Source organism: Danio rerio, chromosome 14, assembly GCF_052040795.2.
Source record: "Danio rerio strain M-AB ecotype USA chromosome 14, GRCz13ab, whole genome shotgun sequence".
In the NCBI taxonomy this organism is placed as follows: Eukaryota; Metazoa; Chordata; class Actinopteri; order Cypriniformes; family Danionidae; genus Danio; species Danio rerio.
The window spans coordinates 38,546,675-38,569,856 of NC_141034.1; the positions used below are offsets into that span (position 1 = coordinate 38,546,675).

The window sequence follows — 23,182 nt, forward strand, 5'->3', positions numbered from 1 at the left end:
TTGAGAGTGGCGTTGTACCCTAACATCAGAACCGACATCAACGTCCAACCTAAAAATCAAGCAAATGAAATATCTTATGATGTTACAGCTTGACGTTGTGTGGACGTTACCACTATGATGTCTATAAGACATTGGATTTTGGTTGCCATACCTGACGAATAAATGTCAGTATTTGATGTCAATATGATGTTAATTTAAGATGTTGGCTCATTGTTGGATTTTGGTCACTTTCCAACACAACCTAAAATCAACCAATTATCAACATTGTTATTAGACGTCAAAAAAACAAAAAACAAAAAAAAAACACGCTGGCTAGACATTTTTGAACATTTTAGTCACCTGATGTCACAACCTAAATCTAGCCTAATATTAATGTTTTATGATGTTGTGTGCCTGCTGGGTTAAAAATAAATCTTTTAAGACCAAATAATATTAGATTGAATAAGTTAAAATATATAAATTACTTTAGGTATAACTATTTCTTGTAGAAAAATCCAGATCCAATTAGAGAAATTCTATGAGATTGATTTACTAATATTTGGGGGGAAAATTGACACAACTCTGTAATCTACACAATAGATAAATTAATAGGAAGCATTTAAAACATATTGGATTTATTGATATTACATAATCTTGTTCTTATTTGATTATTTAACAAATATGAAACCACAAAGTGTATAGCTCAATTATGTCGAAAGTATTTAATCCAAATAGATGGAAATTGTATATGCAATCAGAATACATAAATTTTATTGGTGAGGCCTAAATATTTTTTTAAATGTTGGGAATTAATTGCTTTGTCTTGTAGCGTGCCATAGCCCTGGTCCAACAATGCACATTTTTGATGTCTCCCTTATCTGACCCAATAACTTCAGGTTTTGGAGTCTCTTCTAATGTTCTGATGAGTTGATTCAGGTGTGTTTGATTAAGGAGAGGTTGGAAATGTGTACTGTTGGGTTGGGAAACACTGACATAGTGGATGATGGCAAACCAAGTCTTCAAGATTTCCTGACAGAAAGATAGCATGTTTAAATTTTTGTGACACTGCCATTTAAATGTCTCCGTACACTCCCTTTAAAACAAACAACAACAAAAAAGCTATTGGAACCAACTAGAGATTATAACATTTGCTTCTAAGAGAAACTATACAATGGAGAAACAGTTTGTCTCCAGCCTTTATAATGTTTTCTCTCTTTACATTGTTTGTTCACATCCTTATTTCCAGAGTTGATATACTAGTCAAGCCTTTCAAAGACATCATGCATGTTGTTAAAGATAGCAAGCGATGATGGATTCAACGAGTAGTTTGACATAATTTTCTATTCACAATTAGTCAAAACTGCATTTAGCAACAGAGAAAAAAGATAACTCATATTTGGCTTGACTCAGATAAATAAATACAATTTGCGATGCAGTATTTGACCAAAATAGCCAACAAATATGAAACAAACATCCGCTTGTTAAGTGGTGACGTGTTTGTGATGTATGTATACTGTTTCCGGGTCCAAGCCGCCATTCATTTGAGTGGAAAAATCATTCGTTTATGATCACGTTTTATTCCTATCACACATTAAAGTTAATTTTATATAAAATCATAGAGTACAAAACAATCTCTGGGCTTGCTGCATAACAAATACCAAAAATGTAACAATTTATAAAAAAAATTATCACTTTCTGGCCATCGGATATTAGGCATGGACATATATACTGCGATCGTGATTTTCGAAAGCATTAAATCGCTTTGTAAACGTTTATTATTACCATTTCATCAGTCTCCCCATTCAGTTGAATAGAGCGCTTGGACCCGGAAGCCGCTTCGCGTGACGTCACACTTAACAAGCGGTAGTCTAAAGCAGTGTTCCTCAAGCTCGTTCCTGGAGGTCCACCAACACTATGTTTTGGATGTCTCTTTTGTCTGTCAAACACATTACAGGTGTTTCAGTCTCTGCTAATGAGCTGATGATCTGGATCAAGGGTGTTTGGTTAAGGAGACAAGAAAAAAGTGCAGAATTGGTGGTCCTCTGGGAACATGGTTGAGACACACTAGATCTAAAATAGCTAATGAATTAAATGTTCAAATGATTTGTTTTAATTAACTGTGAGTTTGTTTACAATAAATATCCTCTCTCCGGGATTGCTTTATGTCTGCTGCTTTTTTAAATCTAAAGTTGTGTATAGCACTGCTTTATTTGGCTAAAAATTTTATCTCAAATAAGAATAACTACCTTTTGGATCAGACATCGCATTGAAATACAATGCTTTAACATTCTACCTCCACAGGCTACTCAATTGGTTTAGAGCAGAGCAATTGTGCCTATCAGTGCAGGAGAAAGATAAAGAGAGAGAGAGAATCTAGTTCATCAGATGATGAAAAAGAAATCTGTGCTGGTGAAAATTTCTGTATAGGGAGCGTATGGGCGATATGAAATCAGATATCTTTAATTTTCTCTTTTTTGTAATGCTAACACGAAGCAATTCATCTTAAGGCAGACCATCAGTATTCACTTTAGCAAAACAAAGCTAGTGAAAGAGCTGGTTTGCAGGCTGGGAGCTCATTGCCATGCACAGTGTAACATCAAGCTGGATGAAGCTACATTTAGGTGGACAGAAGTGAAGACATTCCAGCCTCCCAATCTTGCATTTGTATTTGTCTGTTCCCGGTTTGGACTGCAAATACGGAGCTCTTGGATCTGCAGGTCCTTGATGTGATGTGTAGACAAATTATTTATTTATTTTCTGGGATTTTATAGAGTTTTTATTCAACAGATGGCAAGGGGAAGATAAACATGTTTTACAAACATATAATTTCTAGTTAGTTTTCTCCCTTTTGCTATTCATGACCTGGACCAAAAAGTTGTCATATAGGGCTTAATTTGGAAATTGAGAATTATACATCATCTTAAACCTGAATAAATAATCATTTCATTAATGTAGTAGGATAATATTTTTATGTGGTAGGTTTATTGTAATAGGATAATATTTGATCAAGATACATGTACAGTATGTGAAATGACTGCATGTGAAATTTGAGGGTTTAAAAATGTATAAAGTTAAATTAATATATTAATATTAAGAATAATGCCTTTAAATTTGTTCTTCAATCTTCAGCAATGCATATTACTTATCAAAAATTAAGGTTTGTTATAATTACGAAAAAAAATGCAAACAAAGACATTTTTAATTAATATTCAAATTACTTTTTGGCATTAAAGAAAAAGTTTATATTTTTAAATTATATTTTTGGCTTATATTTAAGATAATATTTAATCAAGATGCAAAATCTGAAATCTGAAGGGTTCCAAAAAAAAAAACAATATAATAAGAATATCGCCTTCAATTTTGTTCAAACAAAATCTCTAGCAATGCAAATTACTAAACAAAAACTAAGTTTTGATATAATTACGAGAAAAAACAAAATACTATTTTTATGGAAAATGATTTTCAATTAATATTCAAATTAATTTTGGCATAAAAATCTATATTTTTTTGCTTATATTTAAGATAATATTAGATCAAGGTACAATTACTGTACTGTATGTGAAAATATGGAATCGTAGGGTTAAAAAAACTGTATTAGGAAAATTGGATTTAAATTAGTTTCAACTAAATGTCTAGCAATGCATATTACTAATCAAAAATTATGTCTTAATATAATTATGGCAGAAAACTTTTTAACAAGATTTTTAATTAATATTTGAATTATTTTTGGCATAAAAAGTCACACATTTTTAATTGTAGTTTAGGAATAATATTTGATCGAGATACTGTACAACTATTGCATATGAAAATCTGGAATCTGAGGGTTCAACAAATCTATATATTAAGAAAATTGTCCATAAAGTTGTTCAAATAAATACTTTAGCAATGCACATTTATCATTTAAATTTATCATTACTAGTGAAATAAAAAAAATATATCAAAAAAAGTTTAAAATGTAAAAAAATGTATATGGAACGTTAATTAATACTCTATTGGTTTTTGGCATTTAAAAAAAATCTCTTAAGGCTTTTTCCACAAATTTATCAGTACAAAATAAGACTCGTTATGTGGTCAGGAGTCGCACTTATAATTTCTCTTTCATCTTTTTTTTCCATGTTCAACATCATAATTAATCTCATATCAATTGTATAAACCAACCTAAATCAATTTCACATGATTCACTGGAAAAGACTATTGGTGCCCCACAAAGAGGGTCTGCCTATGAACAGGGTCCCAGTGAATCACTATTCTGTAATGTCTCTCTTGCTTTATGTCTGGGATGTCAATTTGTCAGTTCTGACAAGCTGTGGCAGCCTTATCAATCCGGCCTTTATGCTGACCACATCTCACCTCCAGCACATGCACTAGCACTGGTCAAGCATAACTAGTTTGCTCGATCTTAAAGAAATAGTTCTCCCAAAAAATTTAATTATGTCATCATCCTTCATACTGTGAATCCGTTTAAATTTCTTTCTTTCGTTGAACACTTGAGTAAGTTATGTGGAAAACCAGTAAACTTTGAAATCTATAGTGTTTTTTATTAAAATATCTTCATTAGTGATCGACAGAATAAATAAACTCATAAAGGTTTGGAACCACTTGAAGGAGAGCACATGCTTAATAGTGAGTAAATATGAATTTCTGGGTGAACTATTATTTCAATGCAATGTGCAACAATTGTTACATGTCAGTCATATAATGCATACAGTAATATTATGCATAATGCTCAGCACACTCAAATGTGATGCATGTAGAGTGCCTGACCGTTCAATATGACCACTACTACCACGTGAGGTGCTACCGAGGGAGTAAAGGATTAAGAAAAAGTTCTTAAGTGCAACAGCAGTTTGCGACTATGCATGGCATAGTTGATAATTGTGTCAACAATGTAAAACAACACTGCATGATGATCCACTTTCATTGAATAATTAAAGTGACTTGCATAGTAGTTTAGCATTTAACATTAAGTCCAGTTATTTCATTTGAATGAAATAGAAAATCTGCTCATTTAAATTATCAAATTACAACAATAGTTTAAATGTATTCATCACCTCATGCATGAACTTGATTTGTAGTTGTGAATTAAATAATAGTATCAAATAATGCTCATAAGTACCTTTTAAGAATAGATCAAATAGTTTTTTTTTTTTTGAACCCTCAGATTTCAGATTTGTAAATTATTACTGAATATCTCAAATATTGTAACAATATTGGCAACATTTTTTATGTAAAAATCCCAATTTCCGTTTTAAAATATCAAAATGAAAGGCATAGTTTACCCAAGAATGAAAATTCGCTCACTATTTACACTCACTCTCAAGTTGTGGTTCCAAATATTTTGAAGAATGCTAAACACCTGTAACCAGGGCTTCATTTGTGTCCGAACACACCGAATCTGCATCGGGCACCCCTGAAAACTCACCTCACCCCACAAATTAAGCACTGCCTGTAACAATTAACTTCAATAGCAGGGGAAAAAAGTATATGACTTAGTATCAATAAATCAATTTAATAAATGGGAATAAATTTTAGTACTACATTTTGATATGAACAAAGTCTTCATTGAGTTTCACACAATCAATTTGTGTTGGGACAACATGAAGAAATTAAGTTAACTTATTAGTTTTAACAATTGTAATCAACAAAACAAATTAAGCTGTCCCAACAAAAACTCAAGAATTGTGTTATTTCTACTAATTTCTACTAGTACTAAATACTTTTGAATAAGTAGTTTAAACAAGTGACACACTTTTTTTTTTTTTTACTTTATTTTAGACTTCATAATATGAGTAAGTCTGTGTAAGTAGAAGCAATTAGGCTTGTGGAGATACACATAAACATCATTCCATCCAACCAGCTGAGATGGAAAAAGAGTTTATATACTGTTTATATAAGTAAGTAAATAAATAAATAAATAAACATGTAGTTGTGTGATTTACCACAGTCTTGGATCTTTATGGAGCCAGATGTCATGTATGGAAGCATTGCCTGTTCTTTACCACCAAAGCATCAGAGTTGCTTCACAGCATGGTATAAAAATCTAATGGTCCAAGACAAAACTACTCCATCTCCTTAAATCTGCACAAAAATAATAAGACTACCAGTGGAGAGAGGCTCCAACAGTGAGCACATTAAAAGCCTGAGCCAGCTGGTTTAGAAAAATCTCTACAAATCCCTGACAAGCTTTCCAATCTTACCCTGCACACTCACTATAGCGACTTTATTAACATATAACAGTGTTATTTTATTTACAAGAGGGGATGAATCCAAAAACAATGATTAAAGCAGGGGTGCACAAATTGCAGTTTTGCTCCAACTCCAGTTAGACATGCTTAAGCCAGCTAATCAAGCTCTTTTTAGGCATACTAAAATTTACTAGGAGGGTGACACGGTGGCTCAGTGGTTATCACTGTTGCCTCACAGCAAGAAGGTCTCTGGTTCAAGTCCCGGCTGGGCCAGTTGACTTTTCTGTTTGGAGTTTACATGCTCTCCCTGTGTTTGCGTGGGTTTCCCTTCAGGTGCTCCACTTTCTCCCACAGTCCAAAGACATGCAGTGTAGGTGAATTGGATAATCTAAATTGGCTGTAGTGTAGGAATGCGTGTATGGGTGCTTCCCATTACTGGGTTGTGGCTGAAAGGGAATCAGCTGCATAAAATATATGCTGAAATAGTTGGTGGTTCATTTAGCTGTGGCAATAAATAAGGGACTAAGCGCAAGGAAAATGAATGAATGAATAAAAACTTACTAGCAGAGGTATGTTACAGGAAGTTGCTAAACTCTGCAGGACATCTGCCCTCCAGGACAGAGTTTGGGGACCCCTGCTTTAAAGAAATAGTTGTTTTTCTCCCCAGCACACACAAAACATCATTTACTTTCCTAAGTCATTCCAAACATGACTTTTGTTTGCTTTTATTAAACACAAAAGGTGCATTTTGAAGATTATGTCTAATCTTTACAATGTATTCGAAGTCTTTCCAAAGAGTAATTTAGTAAAGCTTTATAATAACTACACACTAGTCAGTTTTAAAGGATTTATAAAACATAAATAGTCTTCATTTTAGACAAAACTGCACAAAACGGCATGATGTTGTCTTAAATTTATTAACATACATAGTATAGTAACCCTTACTATATATATATATATATATATATATATATATATATATATATATATATATATATGTATATATATATATATATATATATATATATATATATATATATATATATATATATATATATATATATATATATAGGGCTTGACATTAACTGTATTGATCACCATGCCACCAGGCTACTGGTTTTCCAACATTACTAGCCACTCGCCATTTTCACCATGCCACACTTTTTTTTTGTTGGGAAATATATTTTACATGCATAAATTTGACTTTGACATGCTAAAATGACTTGATTTAGATGTTGTATTATGTCCACAACATGCCGCCTCATTATTTTAACTTGTGTTGTATATAAGCTTGCTCAGTGTGCATGAGCAAATGTGTTGTCGCAATGCAATTAGTTTTTATTTCACGTGACTTTTTACGGCTCAAAATAAAGGATTTACCAAATTTATCTCTGACCACACTAAATAAGTATTTCTTAGCCACAATTTTTTAATGTGTAAAAACACGGAAAATATGCTGTATAGGTGCACGTTTTAATTCAACAAAACTTCTTTAAAACAACATTACATTTAAAAAAAAAAGAACTATTGTCATGTGTCTAAAGTAGGCACAGTAATCTGTCCTGGCTAAAAGTCCCAGATCAGCAGTTAACTATACCCATAAACGGGGAGTAATCTCTCATTAAAGCAATTGTATTGTAAAATATATAGGCCTATATAAACCATATTAACAAAAATAACTGTAAGCAAAAGAAAGCAGGTGAAACATACCGTGTTTGATAATGAAAGGATGATCACATGCACACGGTTAATATAGTATAGGCCTTTTAATCTGTTCAAAGAAGAGGCTAATTAAAATGAAAGCAGTGCTACTGCTTACAAAATAACGTGTTTTTTTATTTGTTATTATTTTTTTTTTTAATTTTGAGCTCTCGAAAGCAGCAGGACTGTGGGTGCACGATCATCGCTTATTGTCTAGTCTATTATAAAGGGTACCGATCGCACTAGTTGCGCTTCCTCTGGGCACGGGATTCGCGCAAGTAAACGGAAGCGTGCGCGCTCTTTAACAGTTGCGCGCATCACATCACCTGTGAGCGCAAGTGATCATCCTCTCGATCGGTATTTATTTACCTTCTTTTTTTGTTGTTTTTTGTCAGTCGTGACTCGTGCTGCTTCTCGATTCTAAGATCACATTTGCTCGAATATCGGGCCATGCTTATTGTCAAACCCTGCTTTTAAGAAAACTACAATTTAAAAATTATTTCCAACCAGCCAAAGTGACAAGTGGAGGTGTTTGTCTAACCCGCCACTGTTGAAATCTACCCGCATTTGGCGGTTGTTAATGTAAAGCCCTATATATATTTTTTCAGAGTTTAATGTTTGGTTAGTTTAAATTAGTTCAGTTTAATGTGTTTAATATTTACTGCTAAAAATCCAAACACTGAACAGTAATTCATCCAAATAACACTTAAAACCGCTTTATTACGTTAATATTTGTTCAGCAACCATATTTGCTTTCATATAATTTGCTATTCTCACTCATTTACGAGGCGTTTGCGGTTTCTTGTTACCATAGTTACAGTATGTTTAGAACGTCATTTAGAACGCATTCCATTGGAATACTTTAGGCTGTGCAGCTCAGAGAAATCTTTTGTTGGTTTGTAATAGTAGCAGTAGGTCAATATTTCAGTTTCAACAAACAGAGATTTTTCATCAAAAATGTCTTGCTTTCTGTTCAGAAGAAAGAAAACCATGAAGAAAACACCTGAGGGTGAGTAAATAATGAGTGGAGAGCGGGAATGAAAGTACTGTTTATCATAAAAACTTCTTTTTAACAGGTAATGTTTTAAACAGAAGTATATTTTCGCTGTGGTTACAAAACTACAAAATATTTGTGGCCTATCAATGTCAGGTGGTATTTTGAACCAGTGTAGAACAACTTCAAAATAGGTAACACATTATTACTTTTAAGTTAACCCCGTCAGTAGGGACAAAAGTAACAGCAATTTGTGCTAGATTTAATAGCTTAATCTTGTTCATAAATATATCTGACATTGACCTTGTGAATAACTGCATCATATTTTGTCCTTTATCTTTGCAGAAAAAAAAAATCAATGTACTTGTTTAGAATATTTGTATTATTATTATTGACAATGTGCATTCATTCGATTAAAATGTCTAAATTGAAACACTGCAAAGTCTCTGGAAGTGTAAAATAAGGCATTAGCAGTGGGGCTTTAATAACAGTGTTACTTTCGGCCCCACAGGAACTCTTGCCATTTAAACCTGATTTACTTACTGAATTTACTACTTACTTTTTATTTACTACTTTACAACCTTGATTTACAACTGAAAAACTCAGAGACTGTAAACTCAGGGATGTGTCACAGCACTAAACAAACTGTAGATTGATCACTACTGTAAACACATGAAAAGAAAAACAAAACTTGTTATAAGGAAAAAAGTACCACCACAATAATTAAATTTCTGCACTTAAAAACAGAAATTTGGGCCTAACTGCAAGTCACAGTGATGAAATCACATGATATTTGACAGCTCTGCCACAGGTGTCATGCAGAATGTGCTTTAGACTGAAAATCAAATGTTGTCAGGGCTCAGAGAAAATCGCTTTGCTACTTTGGTCCCGTGCTACTTTTGTCCCCGCTGTCCACTACATTTTTATTTGTTCTGTCCATAGTTTTGGTCCATATCTATCAGTTGATAACCACTGATAACGCCCATTCAGTCCAGTGATAACATTCAAACATTGTTCATAAGAAATTGTTATAAAAAAATTTTTTAACTGCTGAAATGACAATAAGTGAAGTTTCACAAACTATTTTCAAGAGGCGCACGTTATATGACTAATCAAGGCTGGCCTCTAATCTGTAATCATTAGTAAACCAATTGAATCATTCCAAACTTACAATAAATAGCCCGACTAGCATTACTCCCTCATCTTTGTTTTTTGAAGAGTCCCCCCCATTCCTTTCTTCCTTTACCAGAGGGAGCTCTCGAGATTTCCCTCTCGTACCCCTTCATATGCTCATTGACCAGGCGGGAGCCCAGGGCTCAATCATCTCTGAGCTCAGGGTTCTCTCCCAGGACAGCACGCCACCAAACCTGCTATTATTATCAAGCAATATCTAAGTGTGAACTCTTGAATTTATTATTTAATAGGTCTGGAGGAGGAGAGAAAGAAGGAGAGGGAGGAGGAAAAGAAAAAGAAGGAGGAGAAAAAGGAGGAGAAGGAGAAGAAAAAGAAGGAGGAGAGGAAAAAGAAAAGAAGCCGGATCGCTTCCTTTTTCAAATCAATGTTCTGCCTCACTCTGGGTGATTCAACAAATACATGCTATGATGATTAATAATCATATTTACTTCTAGATACATTTTAGACTGTAATGCTTTAATAAACTGTACTTTATTACCTGGTCTTAGAGTTGACGTCTGCATGAAAAGGACTGTGGACAATGTCTAAACTGCAATCATTTCTCTTTTGACAGATGTGGAGGAGGAGGAGGAGGAGGAGGAGGAGAATAAGGAAGACGAGAGTATGATGGTGGTGGAGGACGAGAAAAATCGGGGAGAAAACTTGGAGGAGGAGAAAAATACGCTCCCCATTTCAACAGAACAAAGTTCTGATGGTAAATCAACATATAAATGTCTATATATATATATATATATATATATATATATATATATATATATATATATATATATATATATATATATATATATATATATACACACACACACTCTCACAGTTGTCTCTAATGTTATTAATAAAATTGTTATTTTAAATTGTTATTTTCTCCTCAACTGGAATTTAACATCCTCTGACTGTGTAAACTGCAATCATTTCTATTTTAACAGATATTGAAGAAGAGATCCTGAAGGAGGAAGAGGAGAACATGAAAGAAGAGGAGGAAAGAAAAATGAAGGAAAAAACTGTGAAAGAGAAAGAGACAATAAAAGAGGAGGAGGAGGAAATGGAGAGAATTAAGGTGGAGGAGAAGATGGTGCAGACAGAGGAAGAGGAGATGGAGGAGGTGAAAATCAAGAAGAGAAGGAGGAGGAGGATAATGAAAGAGGAGATAATACTGGAGGAGGAGGAGAATATACTTGAGGGAGAGGAGGAGGAGATGAGTGAGGAGGAGGACAAGAAAATTCAGGAAGAGAAGTGGAGGAACAAGAGACAGAGGAAGGGGAGAAGTCATGGAAAGAAACAGGAGGAGACAATAAAGGAGGGGAAGGAGAAAAAGGTTGTGAAAGAGAGGTCAAAGAAGAAAAGACAGAGGAGGAGATGGAAAAGTAAGAGAATGAATTTAGAGTGGATGAACAAAGAGGACGAGAAGATCAAGAAGGATTTGGAGGAGATATTGAAAGAGGAGGAGGAGTATGTTGGGTGTGATGTGAAGTCAGCATCACATGCTAAAACACAGACTCTTTTGTTTCAATGTGGGGGTGACGGACTGTATCACATGTTATAAAAAGAGGTGGGAGATGACTATTGTTGTTTTTGTTTAATGTTAAATAAATTCAATGCAAAACTCAAATACTGTCCTTGTGATTTTTTCACATGTTTTATTTTCACGCTTTCTCTCCTTTTTATCGTGATAGAGGTGACAGAGTAATATGTGTTTGTTTAATGTTCAGCTACGTAAATAAAAAATGACAATTAAAATCGTCATATTGTATTTAATTGAGGTTTAAATATTTAATTTTAGTGATATTTTATGCAGGGATTTGCACTGGATTAGCTTGTGTGCTGCACTTGTTGCTGTTTTTTTGACTCTTTGTGTTGGATTTTTTTTTTATATACACGATTATGCCATCAAACTGATGTGTTAACGCAATATCACATGAGTAGTAGTGCGATGTGGCTGTATATGGTCAATAGTGGGACACTAAAGCACAACGCACCCCTCCCAGCAGTGCCAATATACAGCCACATCGCACTGCTACTTGTGTGATGTTGCTCATATATATATATATATATATATATATATATATATATATATATATATATATATATATATATATATATATATATATATATATATATATATATCATTTCTCAATTTTATAAATAATAAATAAACATGATTTGTTTTAAATTATCAAAAAGATAAAAATGTAATTAAAAACTTTCTGTTATGCAACATGTTTCACAAAACTGAATAAAATAAATACATCAATTTTAAATACATCAATATTTATTGAGTTACAGTATTATATCTCCACACATCTAGTTTCAGTGCTCAAAATGTCAAATATTCAACTTTAAATGTCTCAGAATGGTGAAACCAGTCCTGTTTAAAACTGAATTAAACAAATCAGATGCAATGTTCTTTTTCTAAAACAAACAAAGCAAATATTCTAACAAACGTCTAAGTGGCTGGGGAAAAAATACAAATTGCTTCTAAATTTAAATATCTTGGCGTCCAAATTGACTTAAAATTAACTTTTAAATCACAAAATAAAAATGTATGTAACCGTGTTACATAAGCCGATAAGAAAATGAATGAATGAATTTTACAATTAAAAAACAAGTGGTAGATGAAATGACTAAAATAGTTGTTAAAACCTTCAGTACATGTGGTCATCAGACTGCTTCTCCATAAACAAGGAGAGGGAGAAAATCACAAGACATTGTCTAAGAAAAATAATTTCAGAAATTGTATTTTGCATGATATTGCCATCAAATTCAAAACATATACACATGAGATGTGTGTCTTTTGAGTTATTACTTTTCTGTATTGTTCCAGGACTAATTTCACATATTTGTTAATGAAATAATAAAATGTTTAGTGCGGTGCAATTTTTTTTAACATTACTTAAGCATCTATATATATATAAATTATTTTTTATTTATTTATTTATTTTTTTCCATTTTGAGCATTATAAACTGGAGATGATTGATAATTAACCTCAAAAGACTTCTTTCCAAAGATACATGAACTGTGAATTATTCAGCAACTGTTACTGTTTTAATTTTTGACAAAATTCCTCTGATGGTGTGGAAGAGAAGGGCACAAATATAGCCTCGGAAAACTTTAAAGAAATCTCATTTTGCATGCTATCTTTATCAAATTTGAAACATAAACGAATCAAACAATTGGCTTTCAAGGTATATTTTTCTAGGTCTGTTTTCCTGTGTTTGTATATGGACATACAAATATTGAACACGTACAATTTTTCCTACTATTTTTCTACTATTGTTACCATTTAAAATTAGGTAGGTGTAAATCCTCAAATGAGAGTGTTGGCTAATAAATATTGCAAATTTTCACATTTAAACTCACAGAAAGGGAAGCTATTGTATACTGTAGCTTTTGAAAGATTCTTTTTCAAATCATAGAACCAAATTGATTGGTCCCCGGATTTGAACTGACCGAAGTGAAAGTGTATCAGGAAATAAGAACTAAATATTAACCTGTTTCCTTCTTTCCAAAAAAATAAAAATGTTTGCAAACAATAATTAGATTCAATTCATCATTAATAATTCTTTGTTCACGACTGAATGTCTCAAACTGAACAAACCAAAGGGGAAGATATCAGGTCATGTCTCTCAATACAGTTCTCTCACAAAGCTGTCGAATGACACATTACCATAGCTAACTTGAATACATTTTATCCAAACCACCCTAACATCCTCATCATTATCATCATCATCATCTTCAATTCAATTAACATGGCTGACTTGCTGACGTGAACTCAAACTAACCTCACAGCAATGACAATCCAAACACCCAGACGCACTAGAGGAACTTCATCTCAAGTCACTATTTGTCACATCAAGCTTGTCAAGTGTGATGACATCACTTTTACCCCACATTCATATTTACACAAATTCAGTTGCAAATCCCGAAAGTGAGTCACAAGAGCTGCAGAAAGTGTTTTTGACAGCAAACAACAGTCCTGATGTCTTGCCTTTAAACCCACTGAGAGCCATCTTGTTGTGTCCCACTCTTTTATCTTCTTTACAACTTCAGGTTTTGGCTTGCTGTGAGGAGCCAATGAAGTATGAAGGAGAGTCAGAGACACAATGGAGGAAGTAGAGAGAGTGAGAGTATTTGTTATGATAATCACATAAGCATGATGGATCATGTTTTGCCGGTTTTGGCTGGGATAGACGAGCAGGGGGGCTGGTCCCGTCAGATGCCTGGGGCGCTGCATCTGGGAACCACTGCTGTTTGTTCCAGGGGGCGTCTGCCGTGGGTCAGCAGCTCTGCAAAAACCTCATGCCAAACGTGAAGCCCTGAGCTCAGCGTATGTGTCAGCATGGAAATACTCCTGGGACTTTTGTCCTACATAGTGAGGAGCATGGAAAATGAAATGCTGGGTTTTTTCAGCGTGAACTTGAGGCCTTTTAGCAAAGTTCCCCTCAGTGGAATTGTGGATAATGGAGTGATCCCTTATGTTTGTTTTCGACAGAATAGCAAATGTTTTGCGAATGCAAGTTTTATAGTTGAGGAATGGAGAATAATCGATTGGTTACTGAATGGTGGCAAGGTAAATAGTAAAAAAAAGTGACTCAAATAATATTACTTAATTTAAAAAGGAATGCTTTACTTTTCTCGTTAATTTGGAAAAGTAATATTATTACGTAACACGTGTTACTTTTAATGCGTTACCACTTAACACTGGACACTATTACATAATGTCTTGAGCACCAGAGGGGTGTTGCACAAAAGTGAAATCAAGAAATCCAGGATAGGAGTAAAAGCACTTGACCTAGCTTTAATCGGGTCCTCCTGGCTTAGTACATTGCATGTTTGCTGATCCCGGATGAGAACGAGATACTATGTCAAGCCTAATGTTGATAACCAGGATGAGTGCACATTTGCAGCATTTCTTAACAGACCATGAGATCGATCACAAAATCAATGATGCAAGTATGGATAAAACCTGATGTAAGCCAATCAGGTAACGAGTTGAAACACGCCCCTCTCACCCACCAATCAGGGAACTCCCACTAAATGTGACAAGTGGACAATTATGCTACTCAGGGGGAATAATTATTCATGAATATTATTCTAAACACTTGACCACAGCTTATTTTATCAAGTTTATTTAACTTCATCTATATGATCATTTATGTATTGCTTTCATTTATAAATCTTCTTCCTAATTGAGTCTATTTAATCGAATATATGATGTTATAGGGGCTGTACTCATTTATGCTGACCACAGTATATGTATTTTTCCTCTAATTTATAAGATTATCATCTCTAATTATCTAATTTATTTTTTAACTCTCTTATTTATATCTTCCCAAATTTAAATCTAAAATGGATATATATAAACATATATACAATGACTGATAATAAAGTTGTACATGGTTATTTTTGATTCTTTTTTTGCTTAATAAATGTAATTAGCCAAGAGCATGGATTGATTGTAAAACACATTATTTCTAGCAGCATTGAAACTGAAACTGGATTAATCTTAGCCTGGCTATTAGCCTGCTCTGAACCTAATTTAGCCTGCTTTCATGCAACAGAGTCAAGGCAAAATTCATTATTATCTTACTTTTGTGCAGTACACCACAGGTTAACCAATGTATTTTGATTATACTGTACATAATCATATACTGTAACATCTTTGAGAATTCTACATTGTAACCAATACCCATTGATTAAAGTTTTATATCTGCTCCATAAACTACTCCATAAACGGCTTCATAAACTTTGATGCTAAAAGTATTACCTAACGGACTTTTATTGACAGTTTTAGACTGAAACAATATATTGTCTGGGTTGTTTGTGTAAATTACATATACACAATCTAAAAACATCTGTGAATCACAAAATACAGAAATATATATATATTTCACAGATATTTTTGGCAGTGTACATGTGGGTCTTGTGTTTGTCTGTTTGTGTATGTTTTGAGCTGTGCGCATTCATTTCTGAAGGGAGGGATGAGTCATGAGTCCTGTGCCCAGCCTGACAGTCGGAGGATTCAGTAATGATATCTGTTTCTCATTTTCTAAACTCTCTTTTCCATTCCCATCTCCTAGTCTTCCTCTTCCCTTATCAACCAGTGTGTTATTTTCTCATATTACAACTCATAATGCAAGTACAAAATGACCTCTGACCTCCCCATTCCCTCCTTTTTCTATTTTGCTACCAATATGATGGAAGCAAATTACAGCACCAAACAAATTCGGAGTGTTAGAGCAAAGTTAAATGATATTTTTTCTCTATATTACTTCTATTAAGTTTTTTTTATGTTACTATTCATGTTTTGGAGGTTTTCTACAATAGCTGTACATGAATCGAATATCAAAAAGAGTTTCATTGTCTCACAATAAACAGTTGAAGTCAAAATGATTAGCCCTCCTGTGAATTTTTTTTCTTTTTCATATATTTTTCAAATAAAAGAGCAAGAAATCTTTCCACAGTATTTTCTATAATATTTTTAATTCTGTAGAAAGTCTAATTTGTTTTATTTTAGCTAGAATAAAAGCAGTTTTTCCTTTTTTAGAACCATTTTAAGGTCAATATTAGTGTCACAATGACCAGCGATCTAATCCTGGCAGATTGCTGGTAAACAAGCAGATAAAGCAAAAGAACTACAAATCTGCCGATATTAGGACTACAAGTTCTAGTCATGCACCGCTCACACACACCTGTTTCTTATTCAGTAGATTACACACGCTCATGCTTAGAGTTGCTCATAAACTGATTACGTGGACTATATACACAGCACACACATCATTGCTGAGTCTTGTAAACAGTATTGTGAACATTAAGACACGTTTTCCTGGTCTGGTCCTTCCATGTTTGATATCTGCTTTGTGTTATTGTTCATTCAATTGGGCTGTCTGCCTTTGACCACTCGCCTGTTATTTGTTTACTCATTTGCGCCTGTGTTGACCATTGCTTGCCTGACAATTCTGCGAATAAACCTTGCATTTGGATCCTCAACTTCATTGTCAGCATCCCCGTCACATTACAATTAGCCCTCTTAAGCATTATTTTTTGATTAGGCAATTCGACTTTTTTTTAATTATTTGATCTTTACAACCCCCTCCTTTCTGGTTGGTTGTAAAGTAACTATAAAGTAATACAATGTTGTTGATTTTTTTATATCAGATTGAGCTCAAATCTGATTACAAAACGTTGAAAGAACTTGATCGACTAGAACTTTCATCACAAAAGCTACAAATACACATTGCATGAAAGACAAAATTCAAAAAGGCATAATAATTGTGGCACTTTAAATACTTGGGAAGAAAGATAAGGGTAAAAAAAACATCAACAGAGTTGAAACCCTCACAGAACTAAGAATATTGACAGCAGACTGTTGATTTATGTGGGACTGACTGTTATCTGAAATGTGCTGCTTTACTCTACACAGATCATTTTGCAGACTATCCAGTGCAGGCAGATATTGAGCACCTCTGTTCTTCTCTAAAAAGTGTGGGAACACTATTTATCTCTGTCTTTATTTCTACACAATTAGGTAATGAGATTGAAAGTGTTGAAAGCTTTTGCAAAAAAAAAAGTGGATCACAACTCTATGATTTTTGTTAATGGTCGTACTGACACACAGGTAAACAAAACCTATTGTAAAATAAATATTTTACATTAATATATATTTTAGTGGTGGAGATGTTGTGGCACAGTGGGTAGCAATGTCGCCTTACAGCAAAAAGTTTGCTGGTTCGAGCCTCGGCTGGGTCAGTTGGCATTTCTGTATGGAGTTTGCAAGTTCTACCTATGTTCGCGTGGGTTTCCAAAAAGAAAATGAATGAATGAATGAATTTGATTTGATATTTTTGTGATTTAATTAATGAGATTGTAAATCAACTTTCAAATGCACTGCCATTCTTACATTAGTCACAGTTTGGGAAACCTTAATGTAATGTTTAATGCATTTTTTTGATGTTGTTGTCAAAAAAAAATGAATGAAAGAAAAAAAAGTTAATATTTTTTCCCTTTGTTTTTATATATCAGTATGATATTGTCAAGTTCAGGACTAAATAAGACAAACGGATCAAAGGCAAGTTAGTATAATGAATTAAGTCAATAATACAAGTTGCAAACAAGTTCAACAAACGCAGCGTTAGGGTTAGGGTAGTCACAGAATCAGGAAACAAACTAGATTGCAAAAAGCACCAGTCCTGACATGACAGAGAGAGAGATCATGAACAAGAAATAACGAACTGACATTGAAGCACTAAACTTTCGCTTCTTAAATAGATGGGGAGAGTACAAACAGCTGGGGCTGCTGACAGTACACATACACACAACAGAAGCACGTGAAGGAATGCAAAACAAACATGACAACAAACATGATAGAATGAGCAAATGCACCAACAACTGTGACACATATATTAACTCTTTCCCAATACTGGGTTGTGGTTGGAAGGGCATCTGCTGCATAAAATGCCGGAATAGTTGGCAGTTCATTCTGCTGTGGTGACCCCTGATAAATAAAGGACTAAGCCGAAGGAAAACCAACGAATGAATAAATTAACTCTCAAGTTTAAAAAAACGTTATAATAATAAAAAGCAGCCTTAACATATTGAAAATCAGTCAGAATCTAGTACCTGCAATAACAACTACAAACTACAATTGTCATTGTTAACTGACTGAAAGATTGGGCAGATTTAAATCCCCACAGCCTCTCACCCCAATGTCACAATTATTTACTGAAAAAACCAGTTGAAATACATTTTCCCCATGAACACCTCTTTAATTGGAGCACCCTCATAATTAAGCCAGGACTAATGGTGATAATCATTGTGTTATTATCCTAATACGCATTCAATGAGACCCATGAAATCCGGTCAGCTAATTGACTCGTCTAAAATGTCCTCGCAAATGAAAACTGTTTTAAAGGGTGTCTGAAGTTGGTTCTGACTAGTCCACAGCATGACATCAGTAACAAAGCAGAAAGCACAACACCAATAACATGATGCTAGTTGACATTGTAAATTGTAATCATATCTCTGTGAATAGAATAGCTTAACCTCTTTACCCAAGTCAGTGACTGGTGGAAATTGGGTTTGCATGCCTAAAAAATGGAAGCAGCAATGTAGATGTGTAGTAAAATAGAAACAGTGGTAAAATGTAGAGTCCAGTGCTGATTGTGTGAGCATGTTTCATAGGGGTCAGGGCTTTATTGTCTCTGAGCATCCAAAGGCGAGCGCTTAGAGTGGTAATGATGGAGAAAGATTTTTGCAGAAGGCTAACAACATCACTGATATAACAAGGCAGTAAACAAGCACACAGCCAAATAGCTGAGCCAAGGAAACAGCAATATTTACCCACATAAATATGAAGATCAATATAATAAAACATCAAATGTCAACCACCAACCACAAGAAATGAAAATGTTTAGAAAATTCACTTGTTTGCCATATTTTCTGGATTAATTAATTAAAAAATCCTCTAAAATGTGATCTGACTTTTATGCTAAAGTGTTTCCTATAATGTAATTAACATCACACCAGCAAAGCATGAGCACTGCTTAGCATAAATAATAATAAAAAAAATTCAGCATCATATCTTATTTAGATATCAACCCTCTTATAGTGGACATTTAAAGCTGTCACTGGGGCGGTACCCTAATTAGCCTTGAATGGTATATATTAATATCTAAAAGGTATATATACACTGTAAAATGACTTAGAAGTGCATATCAGTACCTGACATCTACATAATAATACCTTTTAGATGTTGTACTGTATCTTCGGTTACTGCCCATAGCAATATACCAAGTTTATTTGAGTGTATAGTTAAAAAGAGCATGAGGTTCAAATACACAAAAATGAATTCAAAAGAAACTTTAAATACACCTACAACCTCTGATAATTACTAACAGTATTGCATAGCCAATTAACACTCAAGCCTCTATTCCCTCCTAATTATTAATTCAGGAATATGAACCAATGGCCACTCCTACTTATGCACTGTAACGTATGGATGCTGACAATGGAGTTAAAGATCCACGTGCAGTCATTTATTCAACAGAGAATGGTCAGGCAGGCAATGGTCAACACAGGAGCAAAACAGGAGCATACAGGCAATCCAAAAGAGTAGTCAGAGTCACAGGCAAAGAGATTGGTTCAGGCGGAAAACAGCATAAAACAATTAACAAGGCGAGGGTCAGAAAACAGGGCAAGGCAAGACAAAGCTTCGAAATGCTACCGGGTATAAACCAAACAAGACTCAACAAAGTGCATGTCAAAGCGAGCACTATATATAGTATGATATAAGGATTTTTCACATCAACTTTTCACATATATTAATAAATAATAAATAAAATAATTTTTTTTTTTTTTAAATTGCAAAAACTTTAGCAGCTTTGTTTTTAAGTATGAAAGTAACTTCTATTACATCCAATAATAATCACTCTATTTAGGTAAATGGGGTACAAATGAACATGTGAGTAAGCCTAATCTCTATTCTGAATTTTCACATGTAATATATTAACGGTTATTATTATGTAGACATTAAGACTCATCAGGTGAAAGGAATAGTCTATATTGAGAAGCAATTAGCAGAGACTGTAATGTGTATCAGTATTTTTTTGCTCAATAACCCAATATGATATCACACAAGGATTGCAACAGCTAAAAAGAGCATCCTACTGCTTAAACACAATTGCCTAAACTTGAAACGGAACTGTGAATACACATGAACCCTATTACAATTACCAACAACAGCAATTTATAGCCACTATGCTCCATTCCCTGCTTAATTAATAATTCAGGAGCAAGAACTAATGGCCACATGAATGAAAGAAATCACAATTCTTTGCTTATTCGCACATTCAGCTTTACATAAAATGTCTAATAAGTATTTGAACATCGACTTTTAACAGATACTACATTTATTGCACAACATTCATTACTTTCAGCTTCGTTATAATTATACTGTAAAAAAGAGCAAATTAAATTAGATCTAACCATGTTCATTCAAGATATAAAAAAGTTACAAAAGAACACTTCTGAGTAACCTGGTGACCTCCAATCTAATTTTTCATATTTAATGTATTTTAGCTTACTAGTAGGATGTGGTTACTGAAGACTGGTTGAATGCAAAAAGCAGTAATTTGTCTAATAACTTGCTTCAGCATTTTTGCATAATAAAATTTCATATAGTAGTCAAGAGGAGAATTAAGATGCTCCAATAAGAACTCACAATAAAATAAACATATCAATTTAAACCATAAATTAAAATACAGTACAATCTCTTACATTTACCAATGACTGCAATATAAGGCCACTTTATTAATGATTCATCCAATGACTCCTCCCACAAAGCAATTAACTGTCATGAATGTTTTTTTTTTTTTTTTTTTTTGGAAAATACAGTACACTTAAAAAAAAAAATTAATAAGCTGAATAAAAATTTTTTTGACAATTCAAAAAAAAAAATTTTTTTTGGTGGATGACTTAATTAGTTTATGTTTAATTCAATTATGTAAAAATGTAAAATAATCACTAAATATGTACATATCTACATCTCAGATATACTGAATAACATCATATTCATTGTACGGGGCTATAAATAGTTCTATAACACTTTACAGTGATTGGGTTGCATTAATAATGTCAGTTAATGCATTTACACACATTACAGCATTTATTCATATTTGTTATTGCAAATTAATAAAAAATAAATTTGCTTATTGTAAGCTCTCGTTAGCCCACAATGTGTTAATGTTAACAAGCACAATTTTGAATTATAATAATGCATTAAGGGTCATCACACACCGGATCCGCTGCGACACGCACATGACAGTTTAAAGTATCGCACACCAGACACACACATTCGCATGATAATTATAGTGAAACTAATCAAACGGCGCTCTGTGGTGCGGCAGAAATATGAACAATGTCCTTAGTCGTGGCTGGGCGCCGCATACAGCCGCCGACTTGCGGTGCTAGTGTGTACCCCAATAAAAATGTTTGTTTAGAATTCTGAAATGCATGGCGCTGCATGGCGTGACGCTGCGCAACACTGAGCGTCGATTCTGGTGTGCGACCTGCTTTAGTAAACATTAAATCACTGTATGATTATTAATTACACTGTACATTATTAGTTCACTTATGTTCATATTAGTTATGGATTATTACTATAAAGTATGATTATTTAACAAAAGAGTGAATATTTTTGAGTAATTCTGGCAACTTTCAGTCCACACTCACAAAAACTTTTTGGGAAATAACTTCATCTTTTTAGGTTTAATCAACTTAAATTTGTAAAACAATAAAAAATAGTTTAACTTAAGCAATTTGTGTTTGGAAAACATGAAGGAATTGTGTGGAACCCGAATCAGAAAGTAAAATCTAGTACCTTTTAAGACACTTTCCATACATTTTAAGACCTCATCGCCACTTCAGGTGTCAACCGGTAACACTGGTGACAATTTAACTTGAAGTAAATTTACTTTACTGAATGTAACAAATTTCCCATTAATGGGTGCCGGCTGGAAGGGCATCTGCTGCATAAACATTCCCTAGAATAGTTGGCAGTTCATTCCACTGTGGTGACACTTGGATAAAAAAAGTTACTAAACCTAAACTAAAACATTATTTATATGCTAAATAAAAATGTGAATCCAGCAGATCACCATAAAAAATAATGGTGTTGGCTTGTTTAGTTGAGTAAACAAAGCTGCATGATTTGATTTGATTAGATTTTTTATTTATTTATTTATTTTTGAACAATATCATGCATAAAATATCACTAACAAAAAATACATTTCAACATGGTTGAAAATAGAGTGGGATGAAGCACAAGCTTATTATTTTCCCACCCCATTACCACATACATCATCCGTCTAAAACTTCTTTCTTCTTTTACATATCTCTTCTTTTTACATAAGATATATTTTATATTTTGGGAATCTTTGACAAATTATGTTTGATTCCATTTGTACCTTAACATTTTGTAACATAGACCCAGAGAAAAAGAAACAGAATAGAAAAAAAATAACATATACTGCAAATAGCCATTAATTAAATTTCATTATACCTTTCTATTTTTATCCTTTTTCAATCACCTTTATCATTATATTCTTTCAACAATATATATTTATACAACTTTTAAAT

At 33.5% G+C, this 23,182-nt stretch overlaps 2 protein-coding genes across 6 annotated transcripts in view; one reads left to right on the forward strand and one right to left on the reverse strand.

The window, feature by feature from the left end:
• Positions 1-23,182, reverse strand: part of gria1a (glutamate receptor, ionotropic, AMPA 1a) — a 382,253-nt gene that overhangs the window by 215,389 nt on the left and 143,682 nt on the right. The gene's annotated exons all lie outside the window — the stretch shown is intronic.
• Positions 7,882-11,659, forward strand: LOC137487530 (uncharacterized). Its single transcript, XM_087281832.1, has 5 exons — positions 7,882-8,474; positions 8,553-8,874; positions 10,284-10,436; positions 10,607-10,747; positions 10,977-11,659. The coding sequence occupies exons 2-5, from the start codon at positions 8,823-8,825 to the stop codon at positions 11,591-11,593; spliced, it is 963 nt and encodes a 320-aa protein (XP_087137958.1). The 5' UTR covers positions 7,882-8,474; positions 8,553-8,822; the 3' UTR covers positions 11,594-11,659.

Bases quoted from the DNA above. Each gene is read 5' to 3' on its own strand.
- LOC137487530 (XM_087281832.1), top strand. From the start codon at position 8,823: ATGTCTTGCTTTCTGTTCAGAAGAAAGAAAACCATGAAGAAAACACCT. The intron at 8,875-10,283 runs GTGAGTAAATAA...ATTATTTAATAG, and splicing joins CATGAAGAAAACACCTGAGG to GTCTGGAGGAGGAGAGAAAG. The intron at 10,437-10,606 runs GTGATTCAACAA...CTCTTTTGACAG, and splicing joins AATGTTCTGCCTCACTCTGG to ATGTGGAGGAGGAGGAGGAG.